The following is a 16,235-nucleotide window of genomic DNA, read 5'->3' as shown; positions in this document are numbered from 1 at the left end:
AGAATCCAAGGAACACATGGTTCAGTGATGGTAAGTCATGTGTCCAGAGAAAAATGGCACCAGTCAGCAATGCGAATGCTTCTGAACTCTGTGAGGGTGTGCAGAGAGGGATATGAAATAGTAGTAACTGGGTTGCTATGTTCTACAGATAGAGGGCATAAATATGCCACATTTAAAAGGGACCATGAATTTTCTGTCAGCTCTGCTGCTTTACGCAACTACATCAACTACACTACAAAGACGCAACCGCATTGCTACATTTTCAAACTGCTCCATTTTTCAAAGGGAACACATCTTTCCCTTGCTTTGTACTGGGAAAAGCACATTACATATATAATTACAAGCACACCTTTAGGGACAGTCTGCATAGGTGGGGAAAAGAAGAGGAGATGCCTGTGTCCAGGGCTTTGCGTAGTGACACAAAGGAATTAATTGATTTGTGGAGAGCACAGAGGGTTATATAATAACAAAATAAAACAATTGTTTCCCCTTTATGCAGTGCTATTTTTGGAATCGCAAATTAGTCATGCTTGCGTCACCATGACAACCACTGTAGTCATACAAGAGTGCTGGGCCTGAGCGAACGGTTGATAACACAGCTGAGACTAAACCAGGGCCATTAAGCTGATCAAATGTGTTCAAAGCAAAGGCATTTATCGCTGAGCTACTCAGGAGCTGAGTCTTTACTTTTTGTTCCAGATATTGGATGGAGTTAGGGTTAGGGTTAGGCACTGGCACTGACCATAGTCCTCCAAGGCCTTGAGCATGACATCTGAGTGGGTGGAGCCAAAGGCGTTGCGCACGAATCTCCGCCTCCGTCGAAGGTCGTCCTCCCAGTAGTCCAGACGCCAGAAGTCGTGCAGTTGGCTGTGGAGAGAGGGGGGGAGATACAGGAGAGTTTATCCCTCAGAGCTAATAAATGTCAGAATATTTCCCTCTCTACCCAGGTAGCAGTCAGGTTATTCCATCAGCCTGACAAACACTCTACTTTCTTTTGACACTGTCTCACTGCTGGAAAAGAAATGAACTGACTATTTCACAAACCCTTTCTCTGGTGTTTTTTTTTTCATGTCCTTTCTTTATCTCGTAAGGGTACATAGTGGGCTATCTTTTCAATCAGGAGCACACAATTGTCCACAGAACTTTAGAAGCACCTCATTTCAAATCTCATATCTCATTTCTCATTCCATCTCTTCAGGCTCACTTTTCAACACCTTTTGAGTACATGGAAGTACAGCCTTTCAATGACAGAAACTCCAGGGAGGTGTAAGTTAGAAACTCTGCTCCTACCTCCAGGTCACAGGGGAGCGGATGTAGGCGTGATTTGATGTGTGGTGAACATCTAACATTCTAAAAAAATCCATACCTGAAATCTACAGGTCAGCACAACAACCACCTCAGAGTGTGGCAAAGCCTTTTCAGGCAGCCATGGTGAGTCTGCAGGGCCTGCTACAGCAGCAACAGCTGCTGTGCTCATAAATCAGTGGGTCCCATTGACAAACACAGGATCAGATTAGGAGTATAAATGGCACAGCTTGCCTCCTTTCTTACTGTGCTTTTAACAAGTTCTGTAAATCAAAGGACAGGCTGCAGTGACGGGGGGGGGGGGGTTGCTCACTTCATTTAAAGAAGAAGCCTATAGAGTTTTCTCTCCTCTCATACACGCAGCCCTGATTAAAATAATGTGCTGAAATATTCATTGAAATGATTCCCCAGGCCCTGAGTAACCCAAAGAAAATTGCATTCGTATTCACTATTTTTAACATAGAATCTGAGCAGCAGAAAAATGGGGCGAGGCTGCAGAGTGGGGGGAAAGCTCCAGCATATGGTTTCCATCTTTGTAAATGATTATTCCTGAGATCCTAACACAGGGATCATTTTATTACTTGGAGCTAATTTCAACCATTATGCGCCAAGACCAGGTTACACAGCACTTTACTGTTCGCTTGGAGACATTTCAAAGGCATTGTGTGTTGTCATTATATAGTACTTAGCTATATGTGCCTTGTGTTTTACTGTTTTATCTAGCTATGCATCCATCTACCCAGCCATTTCTTTTTCACATGGGTGTGAATAAATGTGTCCTACTTGTTTTTTTCATATATATTCATCATTTGCGAACAATATTACTTTGATGCATGCAACGCTATCAAGATTAATCAATGTGTGTGTGTCTTTATATATTAAATAAAAGTATATATTGATCCACACTAATTTATTTATTCCAAACAAGGTTTAGAATAATAAAATGTAAGTGATGGCTAACTGGCATTGAGAACACACATTACAATTGCATTACAAATTCTATTGTAAAATGTCCAAATAATACATTTGGATCAATTTATTGATTGAAATGTTTTACGCAACAAATGTAAACTTATTTGCCTGTGCATTTTCTTGGAATCGTTATTCCTCACTGAACCATGACAGCTCAATAGCCGGTAATGTATTTAGTAAATCTGCACACTACCAGTTCCAGTCACCCATAGGAATAGGATAATCTAATATGACTTCTTTTCAGTTCAATATTTCATAAAGAGTCAAATGAAGGAGTGTGCATGTCAGAGCTGAGAGTAACATAATGGCCCATCATGTAACAGAATGTTTCTGCCTGCCAACAGAATTAAAACTCAACAGACATTTTGCTCGTTGATTTTACAGCATATCATTGCATTCAACAAAATGATTACTTGTCTACATTTGACACACTAAGATGTTGTTGAAAATTCAAAGAAAATACAGTCACTGGCACTGTACTGTGTGACATGCTGACATGCTAAGTTATTACCTTCAAGAAAAATTCCATAGCATAGCTTTTTCTTCATCAGAATATCAACACAGTCATAACAGAAGAGTATAACAAGGGAATCCCATCACACAGACCACGCTCTTGTGATGTGTATATTACATCTACAACTGTCAGAAATCAAGCTTCCCAAGAGACTTACAGCTCTGGCAACATAAAGCACTGAGCTACAATGTAAAATCAATTGCGTGTGTGTGTACTGTATGTGCATGCTGACAGGATGTTGAAAGCACATTCACTGCTAAATGAAACAAGTAGACCAAAGTCTCTGCCCTGCCAACCTGTCAATCCACACATTTCACCAGAGAGAGAGGAGAGAGGGCAGCAACAGAGAAAGGGGGGGGGGGGGGGTGAAGACGAGTAGAGAGGCAGATAGAGAAACAGATATGTTAAGAAGTTTACAGGAGATAAACACATGAATTAAAAAGCAAGTCTTAGATTACACAGGGAAAAATATAAATACTATGTAGTAAACCAGTGAGAATAAGATAACAAGAAATTATACAATAAATAATTATCTTAGAATCTGCCAGGCAGTTTCTCAGATAATTAAGATCCAAACAGGCTGCAAAATGTTTTTTGTTTCAGTTAATCAAGGCTAACCTATCTCTTTGCCATAAGTCTAACTATAAGTCTCTATAGTTATTGAGTAATCAATCTACTGCATATTGACTGAGTTTACAGTTTTACTGGCATCTTACGGGACAGTGTTTTCAAAATCAGTACATTTAAGACATGTTTTGGCAAAATACACAAGAACTAAGTTTGTACTCTGACACACACTTTGCTGACAACTGATGAATTTTGTCACACCAAAATGAAATTGGTATCTTTATACACATGTGTGCAATTACCACTTTTAATAGAGTAATCAAAGCAATAACTGACATCTTTCCATGGGGAACTTGGTCTATTTATAACAGTGAATGACTCAGAAGTAAATGTCAGTGCTGGAGGAGGAAAGATTTATCAAAATGACATGCGAAAAAGTGTGCTCTATATTTTGTAACACGTTTGGTTGTAAATTCACAAGCTATGACATTGTACTGGGCTCATGCCTCAGGCAAGAAGAGAGGTTTAGTGGCGGAAATCATTCTGTAAATGGACGCTGCTGACCACAGCCTGGACTGGAATGACCAGGAGATGCAGGGGTCAAAATTATTGTCCCTTACATTTCACAGCAATAATTCACCGGGGGGGATTGAGAATGAAAAGGAAGTGAGATTGAATCACGGGCCCGTCAGTCTTTCTCTGGCCTGAAATGCAGTGTTCTGCCACAAGTGCTTGTTTAACACTGGATGCTCTGTCCACTTCAGCCAATAATGACCCTGTCTCATTCACGAGGGTGGCACTTTCCCTCCATTTACTCTCATCAGCCCCTCTTACTCTGCCTTATTTAAATCTGTCCTCTCTCTCTCTCATCGTCTGTCTCTCTTTCTGTGTAGCAGATTGTGGCTCTACTCGCCATTGCAACATATGATCTGGAAGAAAATTAAATAAGATGCTTTATGAATTATTCAGCCAACGGGAGCCCTAATATGGCCCCTGATCCCTGACCTCTGACCACTTACGCTGCTCTGGGCTCGAGCATTTTCCACCGCAGGCCACAATCGCACATTGAAAAGGGCGCACGCACCGGAGGCCCGCGCACACGCAAGGTCACTGCAAGTTATGGCCTGGGTCTTGGCCCGGAACCAGGACCAGTTCATTCAGCAATTAACCTTTGGCTGCTCCCCTCTATACAAGGCCACATTGAGAGTACAGAAAGGCTTTACAGACTGCCTGCGTAGTTCTGAAAGCATCAATCTCAGTCAGACACAGTTTCACTAATGTGGGGACATCATTCGAACAGAAAAATTCTTTCAGTTTACCTCCTTGCAATGGGCTCCCATCACAGTCCATTGTGTGTGCTGACCATAACCCTGATGGGTTCACCTTAAAGGATTTTAAGTGTAGTCCACTGAAAATACTGATCCATTGATGTCAATGTGACATTTATTTTTTAGCAACCAGCACCAGAGCAAGCACCAATGAGTACAGAGATATCAGAAATTGACGAATACTCGGGTCTCTCTGCCACAACTCACATTTAAACCATTTCACTAGTGCAAAAGACAGCATTATCCTATGTTTGGCCACACAAGGGGGAAAAAGAAAAGAAAAAGATGAAAATTTCAATAAGACACCATTGTATTCATTTTAAATGGCTCCATTTGAAGGATAATTATGATAAATGAAGGTAATCAGCAGCCGGTCCTTTTAAAGGGGCGGAGGGGCTGGTTTTCATCAGCGTCACAAAGGCCCTGTGATGTTGAGGCTGGCCTAAGAAGGGGGAACAGTTTCCCCAGCGCGCACTCCACCACTCCCCTGCACCCTGTCACCGTTGACACTAAACATGTGGCGTCAACAGACAGCCACTCAAATCAAACACCCTTTCTGTCCACCTCCAATGCCACTATTAACTCCCTTGCTCTACACACACAGAGTGCAATATATTTTCTGGAAAACCATAACAGGATTTCTGATGGTTAGATGTTCAAATCTTGTCACTCCAATCCCTGCTGTTCTTGAATCAGCCTCGTAAATGAACAAACAAATAAATATAAAAGCATTACCAAAGTCACCCCCTTCATAAGATGGCACAGGGCAGGAAAATTTCCATATGGTATGAATGAAAAGAACAATTTAACAAATGCTGAAACTCACTTGAGGACTCGGTAGATGTGTCTCAAGCACAAAGGACAGAGAAACTGCTGCTGCTACTGTTTGCAAGGACAGTTAAGCAGCCATCAATCAGAAATTCGGCACAATGAAGTGATGGAGTCAAGCTCCACTTTAGAAGCATGTGAAATCAGCAGCTGTGTGAATGGGCCCCTCTCCAAAGATCACGAGTGCAGGCAGTACTAAGGTCAAGAACCACCTCAAACCCCCCCTCCCAGGATGAGCTGTAACAGGGTCAAGAACAAACTAAGGATAGGGAGGAAAACTGTATCACCAAAACACTGAAAATTACCTTCACTCAATACCATACAAGCATCATTGTTCATACCACTGTGTGGCTGTTCCGCAACTTTGTGAAAAAATTGACAAAAAAACATATTAAGCGAAATGGTTTTCCTCACCCACTTCCCCACATATGTTGTTGTGAACCAGCTTATGAGTATGAAATGTCTCAGTATGCATCAACATTGCTACTGTCATCTGTTTGGGTCCTGAACAGTGAGGCGCTTGAGGGACAGTCAAGTGGGATGCAGTAGTCTGGCCTCTGGCCTCATACCAATCTGAGGAGGGGTGATTTGGGGACACAGCAAGACATGTGCAAGTGCTCAAGGTGTTTAGACTGACTGCTTGAATAGTAGTATAGAGGAATAGAGATGCCTGTATCAATCTCCTATTTATAACCACAGGTGAGGAACAGGGAACACTGCACTTCTTAAACACAGCATTTACACTGGTTCATTTCTCATTTCCTAAAAGAATCTCTTAATCTGAAAGGCACATCCTGACGTGCGCCCTGCACTTCCATGTATCGGCCCTATGGCACATCTCAGCAGGTGGGATTACTTGATCCACAGGGACAGCTTCTGTGACACTGATGCCAGATATATCAGACAGAAGCAACATTAAAGGCAGACACAACAAATGTTGCATGCAGACACAATGAATATTAAAGGATGACCCGACAAATACTGTAAGCAGACTAAACTAATTCTACAGGCAGACAAAACAACCAATTTGGGCAGACACAACAGACATCAGTGAAGGGCACAACAAATGCTGTTAACAGACAACAAAAGCTGTGGGCAGACACAGTGTCTTATATGGAGTCATATGTGACTGAGGTGTTCATTCCATCATAAAATTGTTATGCAACTCCAGACTTATCATTTTTCACAGATGGATAACACTCTCTATTCCTCAAGGGAAACTGAAACTGATGGTCTCCACAGATCTATATGGGCTTTCTTTTAGTTTACTCTCTGAAAAAGAAGAAAAAAGCAATTATATACAAAAATAACCTCATGATGGATATAGTCCTGACTGACTGCCAGCTCTACACACCTCTTCCATATTCCTGTTCTGAAAAAGAAAAAAAAAAGTTGTGGGGAATATAAATACCATTCTATTTTCCGTAGGTCTCTCCCACACCATGAAAGTTAGTTAAGGGCTAGCAATGAAAGCGGCACAGTACTACAGTACCCACAACTCAGAAAGCATGCAGTCAACACAACTCAGAAAGCATGCAGTCACCACAACTCAGAAAGCATGCAGTCACAACAACTCAGAAAGCATGCAGTCACCACAGAGTTCCACGTATTTCATCAAATCAATAAATTCTTGCCAAAATAAGTCATACTCTGGGAAGTAGCTTGTCTATACAAGTGACATATAAATGAGATGATCAACACTACATTCATCTCAACAGAACCCTCCATCAATCCCTCCTGTCAATGAAATGGAGGCAGGAATGGAATTAAGAATGATTTCCAAAAAATATATTAACAAGAATTACAGTGAAACCATTTGTGATTTGGAGCTCTACATAATTCCAGGCCTCTCCTGACAGCTCATGTTCTCTGGTGGTCTTATACCATACTCAGGGATCATTTGGGGAGGACTGGACAGGACTAGGAAAATCACTGTATGTTGTATAAAGTAGTAAATTCAATTTCCAAGTTGATTGTACAGTAAAAAGCTACAATTAATATTATACCATTAGAGGTCAGAATGCTGGCTAGTTAAAGCTGTATCAAAGCTGGATCAATACTACACTATACTGTTTCAATGTGAAAAAGCATTGATTTACTGACACAGACTCAGCGGAAAGCACATTCATCACCAGGAAAGCATAAAGTATGAACTAAAAAATATTTGGTTATTATGTGCAGGGTGTATGGTTCTGATAGGGTGCATGCTTTCAAGCTGCTTGTAACCGCACAGTGGCACAAAATGGTCATGTTCCCGACACTCAACACATCATAGCCTGCTTTACCAAAAATAACTGTACGGGGCATGGGTTTCGTTAACTGAACGTAGAAGAGAACCTGTGACTGCAGAAGAGATCCAAGTCCCCCCTGCAAGTCCACTCCCACTGTCTTCATTTACACACCTGTGTGCTAAATCTAGGACTTTTCTACAGACAAGAATAGTAAGTTGTAAGTGACTGCACACTGGCACTGCTGTATAGAGTAACAAAAACACAAAGCTCACACAACGTTGCCTTGTCATATTTCCTTTTTTTACACACCACAGTGGATTTCATAGTCTGACAGTAAACACAACACATGTCGAACAGAGGACCACCAACATCAGGCCCACCCCACTACATTACATTATATTGTCATTTAGCACATGCTCTTATCCAGAGCGAATTACATAGGTTACAATTTTATCCATTCCTTCAGCTGGATATTTATTGAGGCAATTGTGGGCTGAATACCTTCCCCAAGTGCTCTAGCACAACTGAACCAGCAGTCCTTTGGTTACAGGCTTTGTTCCTTACCACTACACCACACCGCTGTCCAACCACAGAGCACAGATAATGCTACATGCTGGCTACACCACAATACCCTCCTCTCTTCATCTGAATTGGCTTTTCTTTGAAAAGCAGCCTTCTCCTGAACAATACTTGCCCTGCTGAAAATGAAGCAAAATGTGGCCTTTTCTCCTACACCCTTCAATACAGCTTAGAAGAGTCAAAATTAATGTGATGACAGCAGTAAAAAAAAAAAAAAGAAAACTCCTCAAACACAGCATTTCACACGTCAAATAGTTTTGTTTAAATTTTAGAAAATGAAATAAAAATGCATTTCATTTGTGTTAATGAATAAATGTAATGTAAATGTAATATTTGACTTCTCATAATTACAAAGGGCAAAGGGTCACTTCTAACCCCAGATAGGATATTCATATTCTCAGTACCAGGAAATATGTGTTCAACAAGTGAACCAACCCACAGTCAGGAGATATTCATGATGGCAAATTCTCTCACAGAGGTTTTTAGCTCAAGGTTGCCCAGCAGATTTCTGGACTTTCTCAGGATACAACTGACAGCCTAGTTAAGATGTTTAAACAGTCTGACTCATGTCCAGAAGCTGTCACTTTGAGGTGTTTAGAAACCCTTCCAAACAGCAGTCAATGTGTCTTGTGTCTGCCACTGCCAATGCAAGTTTCAGCACCCTTCTTACCAGGTCTGAAAATATAATTTAACTTCAGCTTTTGATGTTTCATTTCTTTCTAATGTTTTATTAGTAAAGTTACCGTTTTGACTCCACAACCCACGCTGCAGTGTGTACAGAGATTAGTACTGGTTTAATTGCACCCTCTGGCTATTCTAACACTCCCCTTGTGTTCTAATTTGTGTGGCACAGGGTGCGTGGGTGCGTGGGTGTGTGGGTGCGTGGGTGTGTGTGTGTGTTTGTGTGTGTGTGTGTGTGTGTGTGTGTGTGTGTGTGTGTGTGTGTGTGTGTGTGTGTGTGTGCGCTTCTGGTACCCCATGCAATGCAGAGGATTAGGGTGCTTACTACAGTAATTGAGTTTTTTGTCCCACAGGCTGACCTTACTGGATAACAATAAAACCACATTCAATGCCACTGAGCCGCTTCCCCCCCCATGACCCCACACCCTGCATGAAGAGAAAGAAGGGTCTCTGGAATTCCTACCTCACCTCTGTGACACAGTCCCACAGGCACCATCCTCTCACCTTTCTTAGTCCCTCATCCCAATCCCTGCATCCTCAGACCCTAACCCCTCACTTCTATCAAAAAATCTCCAAGACCCAATCCCTGCACTCCTGTGAAGGTCCCCCAGGCTCCATTCTCTCACTTATGTGAGAGTCCTCCATGCCCCATCCCCTCACCTCTGTGAGAGAGTCCCCCAGGCCCCATGCTTGTTGGTCAGGATGTTGAGGATCTTCTGCTTCAGCTGGTTGGCGGTTACATGGTCTCTGTGCTTGGCTGCACTGATCAGGTGATCGCACATCTTCTCCTCCTCCTTCCTGTCTGCAGCGTACTGGGCACAATTTGACTGGGGATGCACAAACAGGAGAGAGGACACCGTGAGATTCATCTCAAGATGAGTCATTACAGAAGCAGGCTAACCAACTCTCCCAAAACCCCACAGATAATGACTTACCAGACCATTCAGATTCTGATTCAGATACTGCTGTGTGATTCTGCTTTTGCAACTATGAAAAGTCCCTTTAAAGGGTAGGTCTACAACTTTTGAAGTGAGACACTGACTACACAAAAGAAACAAGCTGTAACAGTTAAAGCATTCCTTGAGTTGTAAATAGGACTGAACACATGAGGGGACTCTGTAGTCACCGGTGCTCTGCCAGGTGCTTCCACACAGCACTGAGGCTTCAGAGAACCAAAACCACTTAGAGAGGCATCTGGAGAATACAGGCCATGCTGTCAAGGTTAATGGGCTCAAACTATTTTGGAACTTGTGGCAGGGGAGCAAATCAAATGAAAAATAAGTGCATAAATAAAACCTGGTCACAGGAATCATTCATTTGTTTGGAGTGGGAAGATTTGTGTTGTCTTTTATCTTTTATGATCTGCCATCTGGTCCTGACACGCAGTCACTTAGAATTTATGCATGAGAGATATTACTAATTAATTAACAGTGCTTTGCGCTGTTACTATAAATGGTACTTGAGAGTTAGAAAAGGTCAGGGGCGGAGAATGTCATGTCCGTCATTGACAGACTGCATTCAAGAAGATGTGTGGGGTTCTCTCTTACATTATAATACATGTTATTGGTTGGAAATGTCATTAAAACATACAAACAATTTGTGTGCATTGCACACATTTAAAATGACCTTTGGAACAGTTATTAAAAGTTAGGTATTAAAAGGCTTGCATAGACCAGGTAATGTTTCATAGACGCGTGACGTCAGCACTCCTGGGGGGCAGTTGACAGGATTCCAAATTTGATTTGCAAACAGAACCTGAAAGATAATTGAATCTCATGCTTTATAATTAAATTCTTTCAGAAATAACACCTCAACATATTCCTCATGTGAAAGACAACTCAATCTCTTATCATGTAAGTTACCCTGAGACCAACGAGGATTTGGCCTGAAACCAGAGGACTTGCAAAATCATATTATCCATTTCCTGAATGTTCAACCTAATGGTTGGATGTATGGAACCAATACCTGACTAAGATGTGAATAGCAGTTAAAAGCGATGAGCATTTCTCAGGCATAGGAGATGAAACAGTAGTTGTGCTGTTGGTATATGTAGCTCTCTTGTGAATTTTAAATGCTGTGCTTTGGTCACTTTCCCTCCTTTTCATGATTCATTTAGAACAACATGGTCTTGGGGGGTATTTAATCTGCACTGAACTCAAATTTGAACACATAAAACATGAATAATAATATAGGACATCCCTATCTTATCTCCAAGATACGTTCCCAAAAAGTTGGACAGGGAAAGACATACTGTGGGTTCTTTTTTTTCATAAGAATTAATGTAATTGGGAGGGATGTATTGTAACAAGTAGTTTACATCTTTTATTAGACAGAACCTGAGATATTTTATCTCATGAGGATCAAAAGGGATAAGGAAGGGTGAGGCTCTGCATCCTTCCAATACCTCTCCAGCTCCATCAGAAGTCATGGCTACTACATTGCCTCTTACATGGTACGCCTTTTGCACCACCACTACGCTTTCCATGCAAGATTGTGCCGTGGCGGTAGTGCAAAATAATAAAAAGTACATTATGGTGATAAACCTGTCTGATGAGCAGTCTGAGAGGGTATCCACACAACGCACTGTGGGACAGAAAGCTGGGCTGCAAGGTACTGTTCAGCAGTAATACAGCGTGATGTCACTGCATGTACACTGTAAGCCTGCACAGAGGGTAACTTCTCAACTTTCCAATAGACGGAAGTGCAGAGAATTGTTGGACATGTAATGAACACGTTCCATAATACCTTGTGAACATATGTGAAATAGCATATAGCAGGGAGACATATAGCGGACACTGCCTGTGATGAAATATTTTCCATTCATACGTGCCAGAGAGCACACCCCTATGTAAACTTGACAAACCGAGATGTGCATGAGGCAAAACAGAATCCAAATTTACAGCCTTGTAAAAAAAAAAAGGGGGGGCTCTTGTGAAACACTCATTATGTGAAGGTATAAATCGTGGTCTGCTGGACTGGGGGAGACTCCTGGGTGCTTGTGGTTTTACTTCCCTGGGTTGACATGATTGTTTTTAATGGGCCCGGGCAAAGGTGAGCCCTGAAGACCACACACTCCCATGCAAAGCTCTGCAGAGCCTGAATTCACAAGAGGTGGGAGGGGGTTCTGAAAGCAGGAGAAGCCCCTTTTCACCGTCCCCATGGCTGCGATGGCTGTGGCCAGCCTACCTCGAACTCTGCGTGCTTGTGGACATCCTCAGCCCTCTGTCTGTTGAGGATGAACTCAGCCTCGTTGGCCACACGCACGATGTGGTCCTTCATGGCATGGCACAGCAGTCTGAACAGCGGAGAGACCAACATCACACCGGCATGGTGACGACATTTACAAAAGTACCTGATTTCTAACTAGCCCCACAGCTGTGCATGCTCTTTCCTCTGAGGAGCTTTTCACTGCGGTCAGACTTCAGACTGTCCCACTCCACACTCCACTCTGTCTGCCTCCACTTTGGTGCTGTTTGGGAGAGCTGCCACGAGGCTGAAGCAGGGATTTCCTGTGCTATGATCTAACTGGAACACGAGACTTTACAACCCACCACAAAATAGAACGCAAACAGAGGCTGCAGTCAGGGGCCCAAATACTTCCAAAAAAAAAATGCCTGGGAACTCGTAATGCACAGGGCTACCACAATTTTCCTAAAGAAAAACAAACCAAAGCTCACTTATGTATGTGGCTCAATGACCAAAGGGAAAGAATCTTTGAAGTATTTAGTAAGTATTAGCAGTGATGTTTCCACTCACTAATATGTCTAGAGATCTTTTAATTAGAGCCCTTTATTTTTCCAGTGTGGTTTAGCTGGTTTCCATATGAAATGATATACATGGGGAAAACTATTTCAAAGATCTGTTGTATTCACACTGCAATGCACCCTCAGCTACACTCTAATATGAAGAGCAGTCTATAGTAAGAGGCTATAAACCCTGGAAAAATATACACAGTGTGTGCCATGTGAATACATTTTTAGACAACATGGCATTTTACACATAATTAAGCTCTCTGTGTTTTAATTATTACTGGGATTCTGCATTTCTTCAACCCTTCAATTACACTTCTGAACACCTGATCCAGGTCCTAAGTTCCCTCCATCACAGAGAGCCTTCAGCAAGTACAGCAGCCACCTGAATCATGCGCTCTTTCACTGGCCAGACTTCAATGGAAATTTAGCCACTTAAATTTCAAACTCGGACCACAGTAATTTTTCCCTGTACACAATAATGCAGTACTCTGAAAATAATCTCATTCACAGAATGTTGAGGATACTGTTCTTCCAGCAGCAAATAATCAAGAATTAATCTTATGTGGCAGCATGTCTCACTGCAGTGGTAAACTGGGCATGAAAATAATAAATAGATTGTGAATATATCAGAGAGCGCTCCTGCATTTCATTAATTTATCAAGCCCCATCATAACTGATCTGTTGCACTATGCTGTACCGTTATTGTAAGAGGCAGGAAGGGAGCAGACAGCGAAGAATGTGACCAACGAGGTTTATGGTTGGTTGCACTCGCAACATTAACCCAAGGAGACCTGTGCATTGCATTGGGGAGACTTGCACAGCTGCATTGAGAGTGGACAGACCACCAAATGTGTAGCCCAAGCCTATACTTGTTATGCAATAAAATGTTCATGGTTCTGTCTGAGATGTTGGTGCGGTTTGCTGCTGAGACCCCAGGGTCAGGGTTAAGGCCTGGTGCTGTAAGTGCTGGCTGGGGGGTGGAGGGGGTCAGTGAGGAATCTCTGGCAGTGCAGCACCCTGGACAGCACCACACGACGGAGCTGACTGGAGCTCTGGGTGCGGAATGAGTGGAGGCAGCAGGGAGGGAGGGACTACTTCAACAGATGGGGCGGCAGATGGGCCGTGCAGGCTGATCTGGGCCCAGAGAGAGAACGTAAGGGGGGGAGAGAGACAGAGAGATGGAGAGGCAGGGGTAGACAGGGTGAGAGACAGAGGGACACGGTGAGAGAGAAAAGATGAGGCTGAGAGTAGGACAGAGAGAGAAAGGGCAAGAGAGGAAAAGAAAGATGAAGAGATTCAGAAAGTCAGAGAGTCGGGACAGACAGAAAAGGTGAGTCAAAGAAAGAAAAAGGGGGGAGGCGGACACAGAGAAAGGGGCAGACAGGATGGGATAGGATAGAGAGAAGGCAAACGGCAAGGAATCCCTACCTTTCTCTTTGGCTCTGAGATGAGCACATGGAGGCTCCCTCTTTAATTCGTTGCTCCCTTCAGCCTGTACTACTGCTTTTTACTAACACACACCCAGTATGAAAGCACATAACATGCTCAGGCCACTGAGCTAATCTGTGGTCCTGTCACCATTCCAAACATCCTTCTGCCAGCAAAGACCTCCCTTACAAGTTCACGTTTTTGAGTGAATACATACAACCACAAAACACTAAATGGAAATAGGAGTGTTTGCAGGGCGCGAATAAATGAACGACCTCGCCTCTTATCTGCGGACAGTAAACATTTTAATGCTGCTTCAGAGGGTGATTATAGAGCAGACACAAGCTGAAACAATCGATCAAAAATTTAGCAGATGTTAGTCATGAGATATTTGCTTTCATGCTTCACTTCACTGCAACACCTGCTTTCCTGTCTTCACTGTAAGTTCCACATTCCATATTTTGAGCCTTTCATCAAGTGGCTGACTGAAAGTGAAATGGTTTGGAAATTGAACAGGTAACCACATAAATCAGACTTCTGAATTGGTCCACTGAGCTTCATGAACAACAAAGTGAAACTAATTTAGGGTGTGATTAATTACCTTCCCTCATTGATGAGCTCGATGAAAGCCAGGCCAGCATTCTTCTGAATGGAGTTCTGCCACTCCTGAAACAAAAAAATGACATAAAATCTCTGTCTCTGTACTGTCTATACTGTCTATATCTCTACCCTGTTTTTTTAGTTTTCACTCTTTATTAATTTTTAGTATTAAAAATGATTTAACTATGCACTTTGTGGTTGAGATGCTTGGTTAGTAATAGTAATAAGAAGTCCCATCTAACAATACAGGGTGTACCTCGACTGAATAACATGATGAGCAATATTAAGAGAGCAATAAATTAGCACTGATGTAAAGCTCATTTCCTCCTGACACAGACACTGAATCAAATCTGGTCTAATGAGTGAAACAAACACTTGGTTCAAACCAGGATAAGCTGTCACTAGGTGTAAAAAAAAGGTTTAAAGACAACTAAAACTCTTCCCCACAATGTTCTTTGTTCTCTCTGTGAAAAGATCAACAGACGGGAGAGATGGAATAACAAATAACAAAACTGTATCCTGTCCCTGTCCAGCCATTACCTCTGGCACTCACAGTAACAGATACAACCCTGTCTGGAAATCATTAAAAAGGCACTTTGGGAGCCTGGCAGAAAAAGGATAAATTTGAAAAATGTCACCAGATATAGTTCTGAGGTCTTTCCGAAACACAGAAAGTGAAAACAACTCCTTTCAGAATGCCTTTGCAGGCTGAGCCTAACATGCCTTCTTATCTACACCTGCTTTCTCTTGTCAGAAGAGCTACCAAAATGTTTCACAGTGGTTCTGAATATAAGATTCTGGAATAACAAAACACAAACACAGCTTGAAGCAAACCAGAGGCAAAGTGACTCTTGTCAGAAAAGCATCACAGACATCCTTCAGTTTTAACTTAGCTATTAATTTAAGAAATCAATTTGGGCTTTAGCACACTACGTGGTCAGATAAAACAGTGAAATAACTGAAAAAATGGGTACTGTATGACAAGCCCCAATGGTGGCAGAATGCAACGTGATTTTGGGGAATTTCATACAATCATTCGACTGCAAGCACGTCAGCTCACTGGTCAGAAGACTGGGGTCGGATGGTCAACGTTTGTTTACTTCGGAGGTTGGACCCTGCAGTGCTGACCAGGCCCAGAGCCTGCGGTCACTGGTTCAAATACTGTGCTCAGACGTACGGGCCTCATTAGCGCAAACATCCTCCGGCCCCACGGTAAAGCCGAAGCCCATCTGGTCTCCAAATGTTCCCAGCGACTCCCTCGCTGTGTTATCCCACATTGCAAGGAGCTCATCTGGATTTAAAATAGCGGTCACGAGCCATTATTATCCTTTGGAGGGTCCACTGGCAGCACACACACGTGACAAAGATAAATAAAAATCTGGTGACTGTGTTATACCCACAGCGTACTCTCAGGTTTAAGGACGAGTGATGACACACACACGTGGCTTTA

The 16,235-nt window shown here is 42.5% G+C and overlaps 1 protein-coding gene across 9 annotated transcripts in view; it reads right to left on the bottom strand.

Annotated features, from left to right (window-relative positions):
• Positions 1-16,235, bottom strand: part of nbeaa (neurobeachin a) — a 210,281-nt gene that overhangs the window by 58,035 nt on the left and 136,011 nt on the right. For all 9 annotated transcript variants that reach the window (XM_036523380.1, XM_036523381.1, XM_036523384.1 and 6 more), the window contains 4 exons: positions 14,787-14,851; positions 12,192-12,300; positions 9,666-9,832; positions 743-867 (listed from right to left, as the gene is read on the bottom strand). In XM_036523380.1, the coding sequence (XP_036379273.1) occupies positions 743-867; positions 9,666-9,832; positions 12,192-12,300; positions 14,787-14,851 (466 nt within the window). The remainder of the gene's footprint in view (positions 1-742; positions 868-9,665; positions 9,833-12,191; positions 12,301-14,786; positions 14,852-16,235) is intronic.

The sequence above is a fragment of the Megalops cyprinoides genome, chromosome 3 (assembly GCF_013368585.1).
Source record: "Megalops cyprinoides isolate fMegCyp1 chromosome 3, fMegCyp1.pri, whole genome shotgun sequence".
Lineage (NCBI taxonomy): Eukaryota > Metazoa > Chordata > Actinopteri > Elopiformes > Megalopidae > Megalops > Megalops cyprinoides.
The sequence above is the reverse complement of the archived record's forward strand: the minus strand, read 5'-3'. Positions and strand labels throughout refer to the sequence as shown.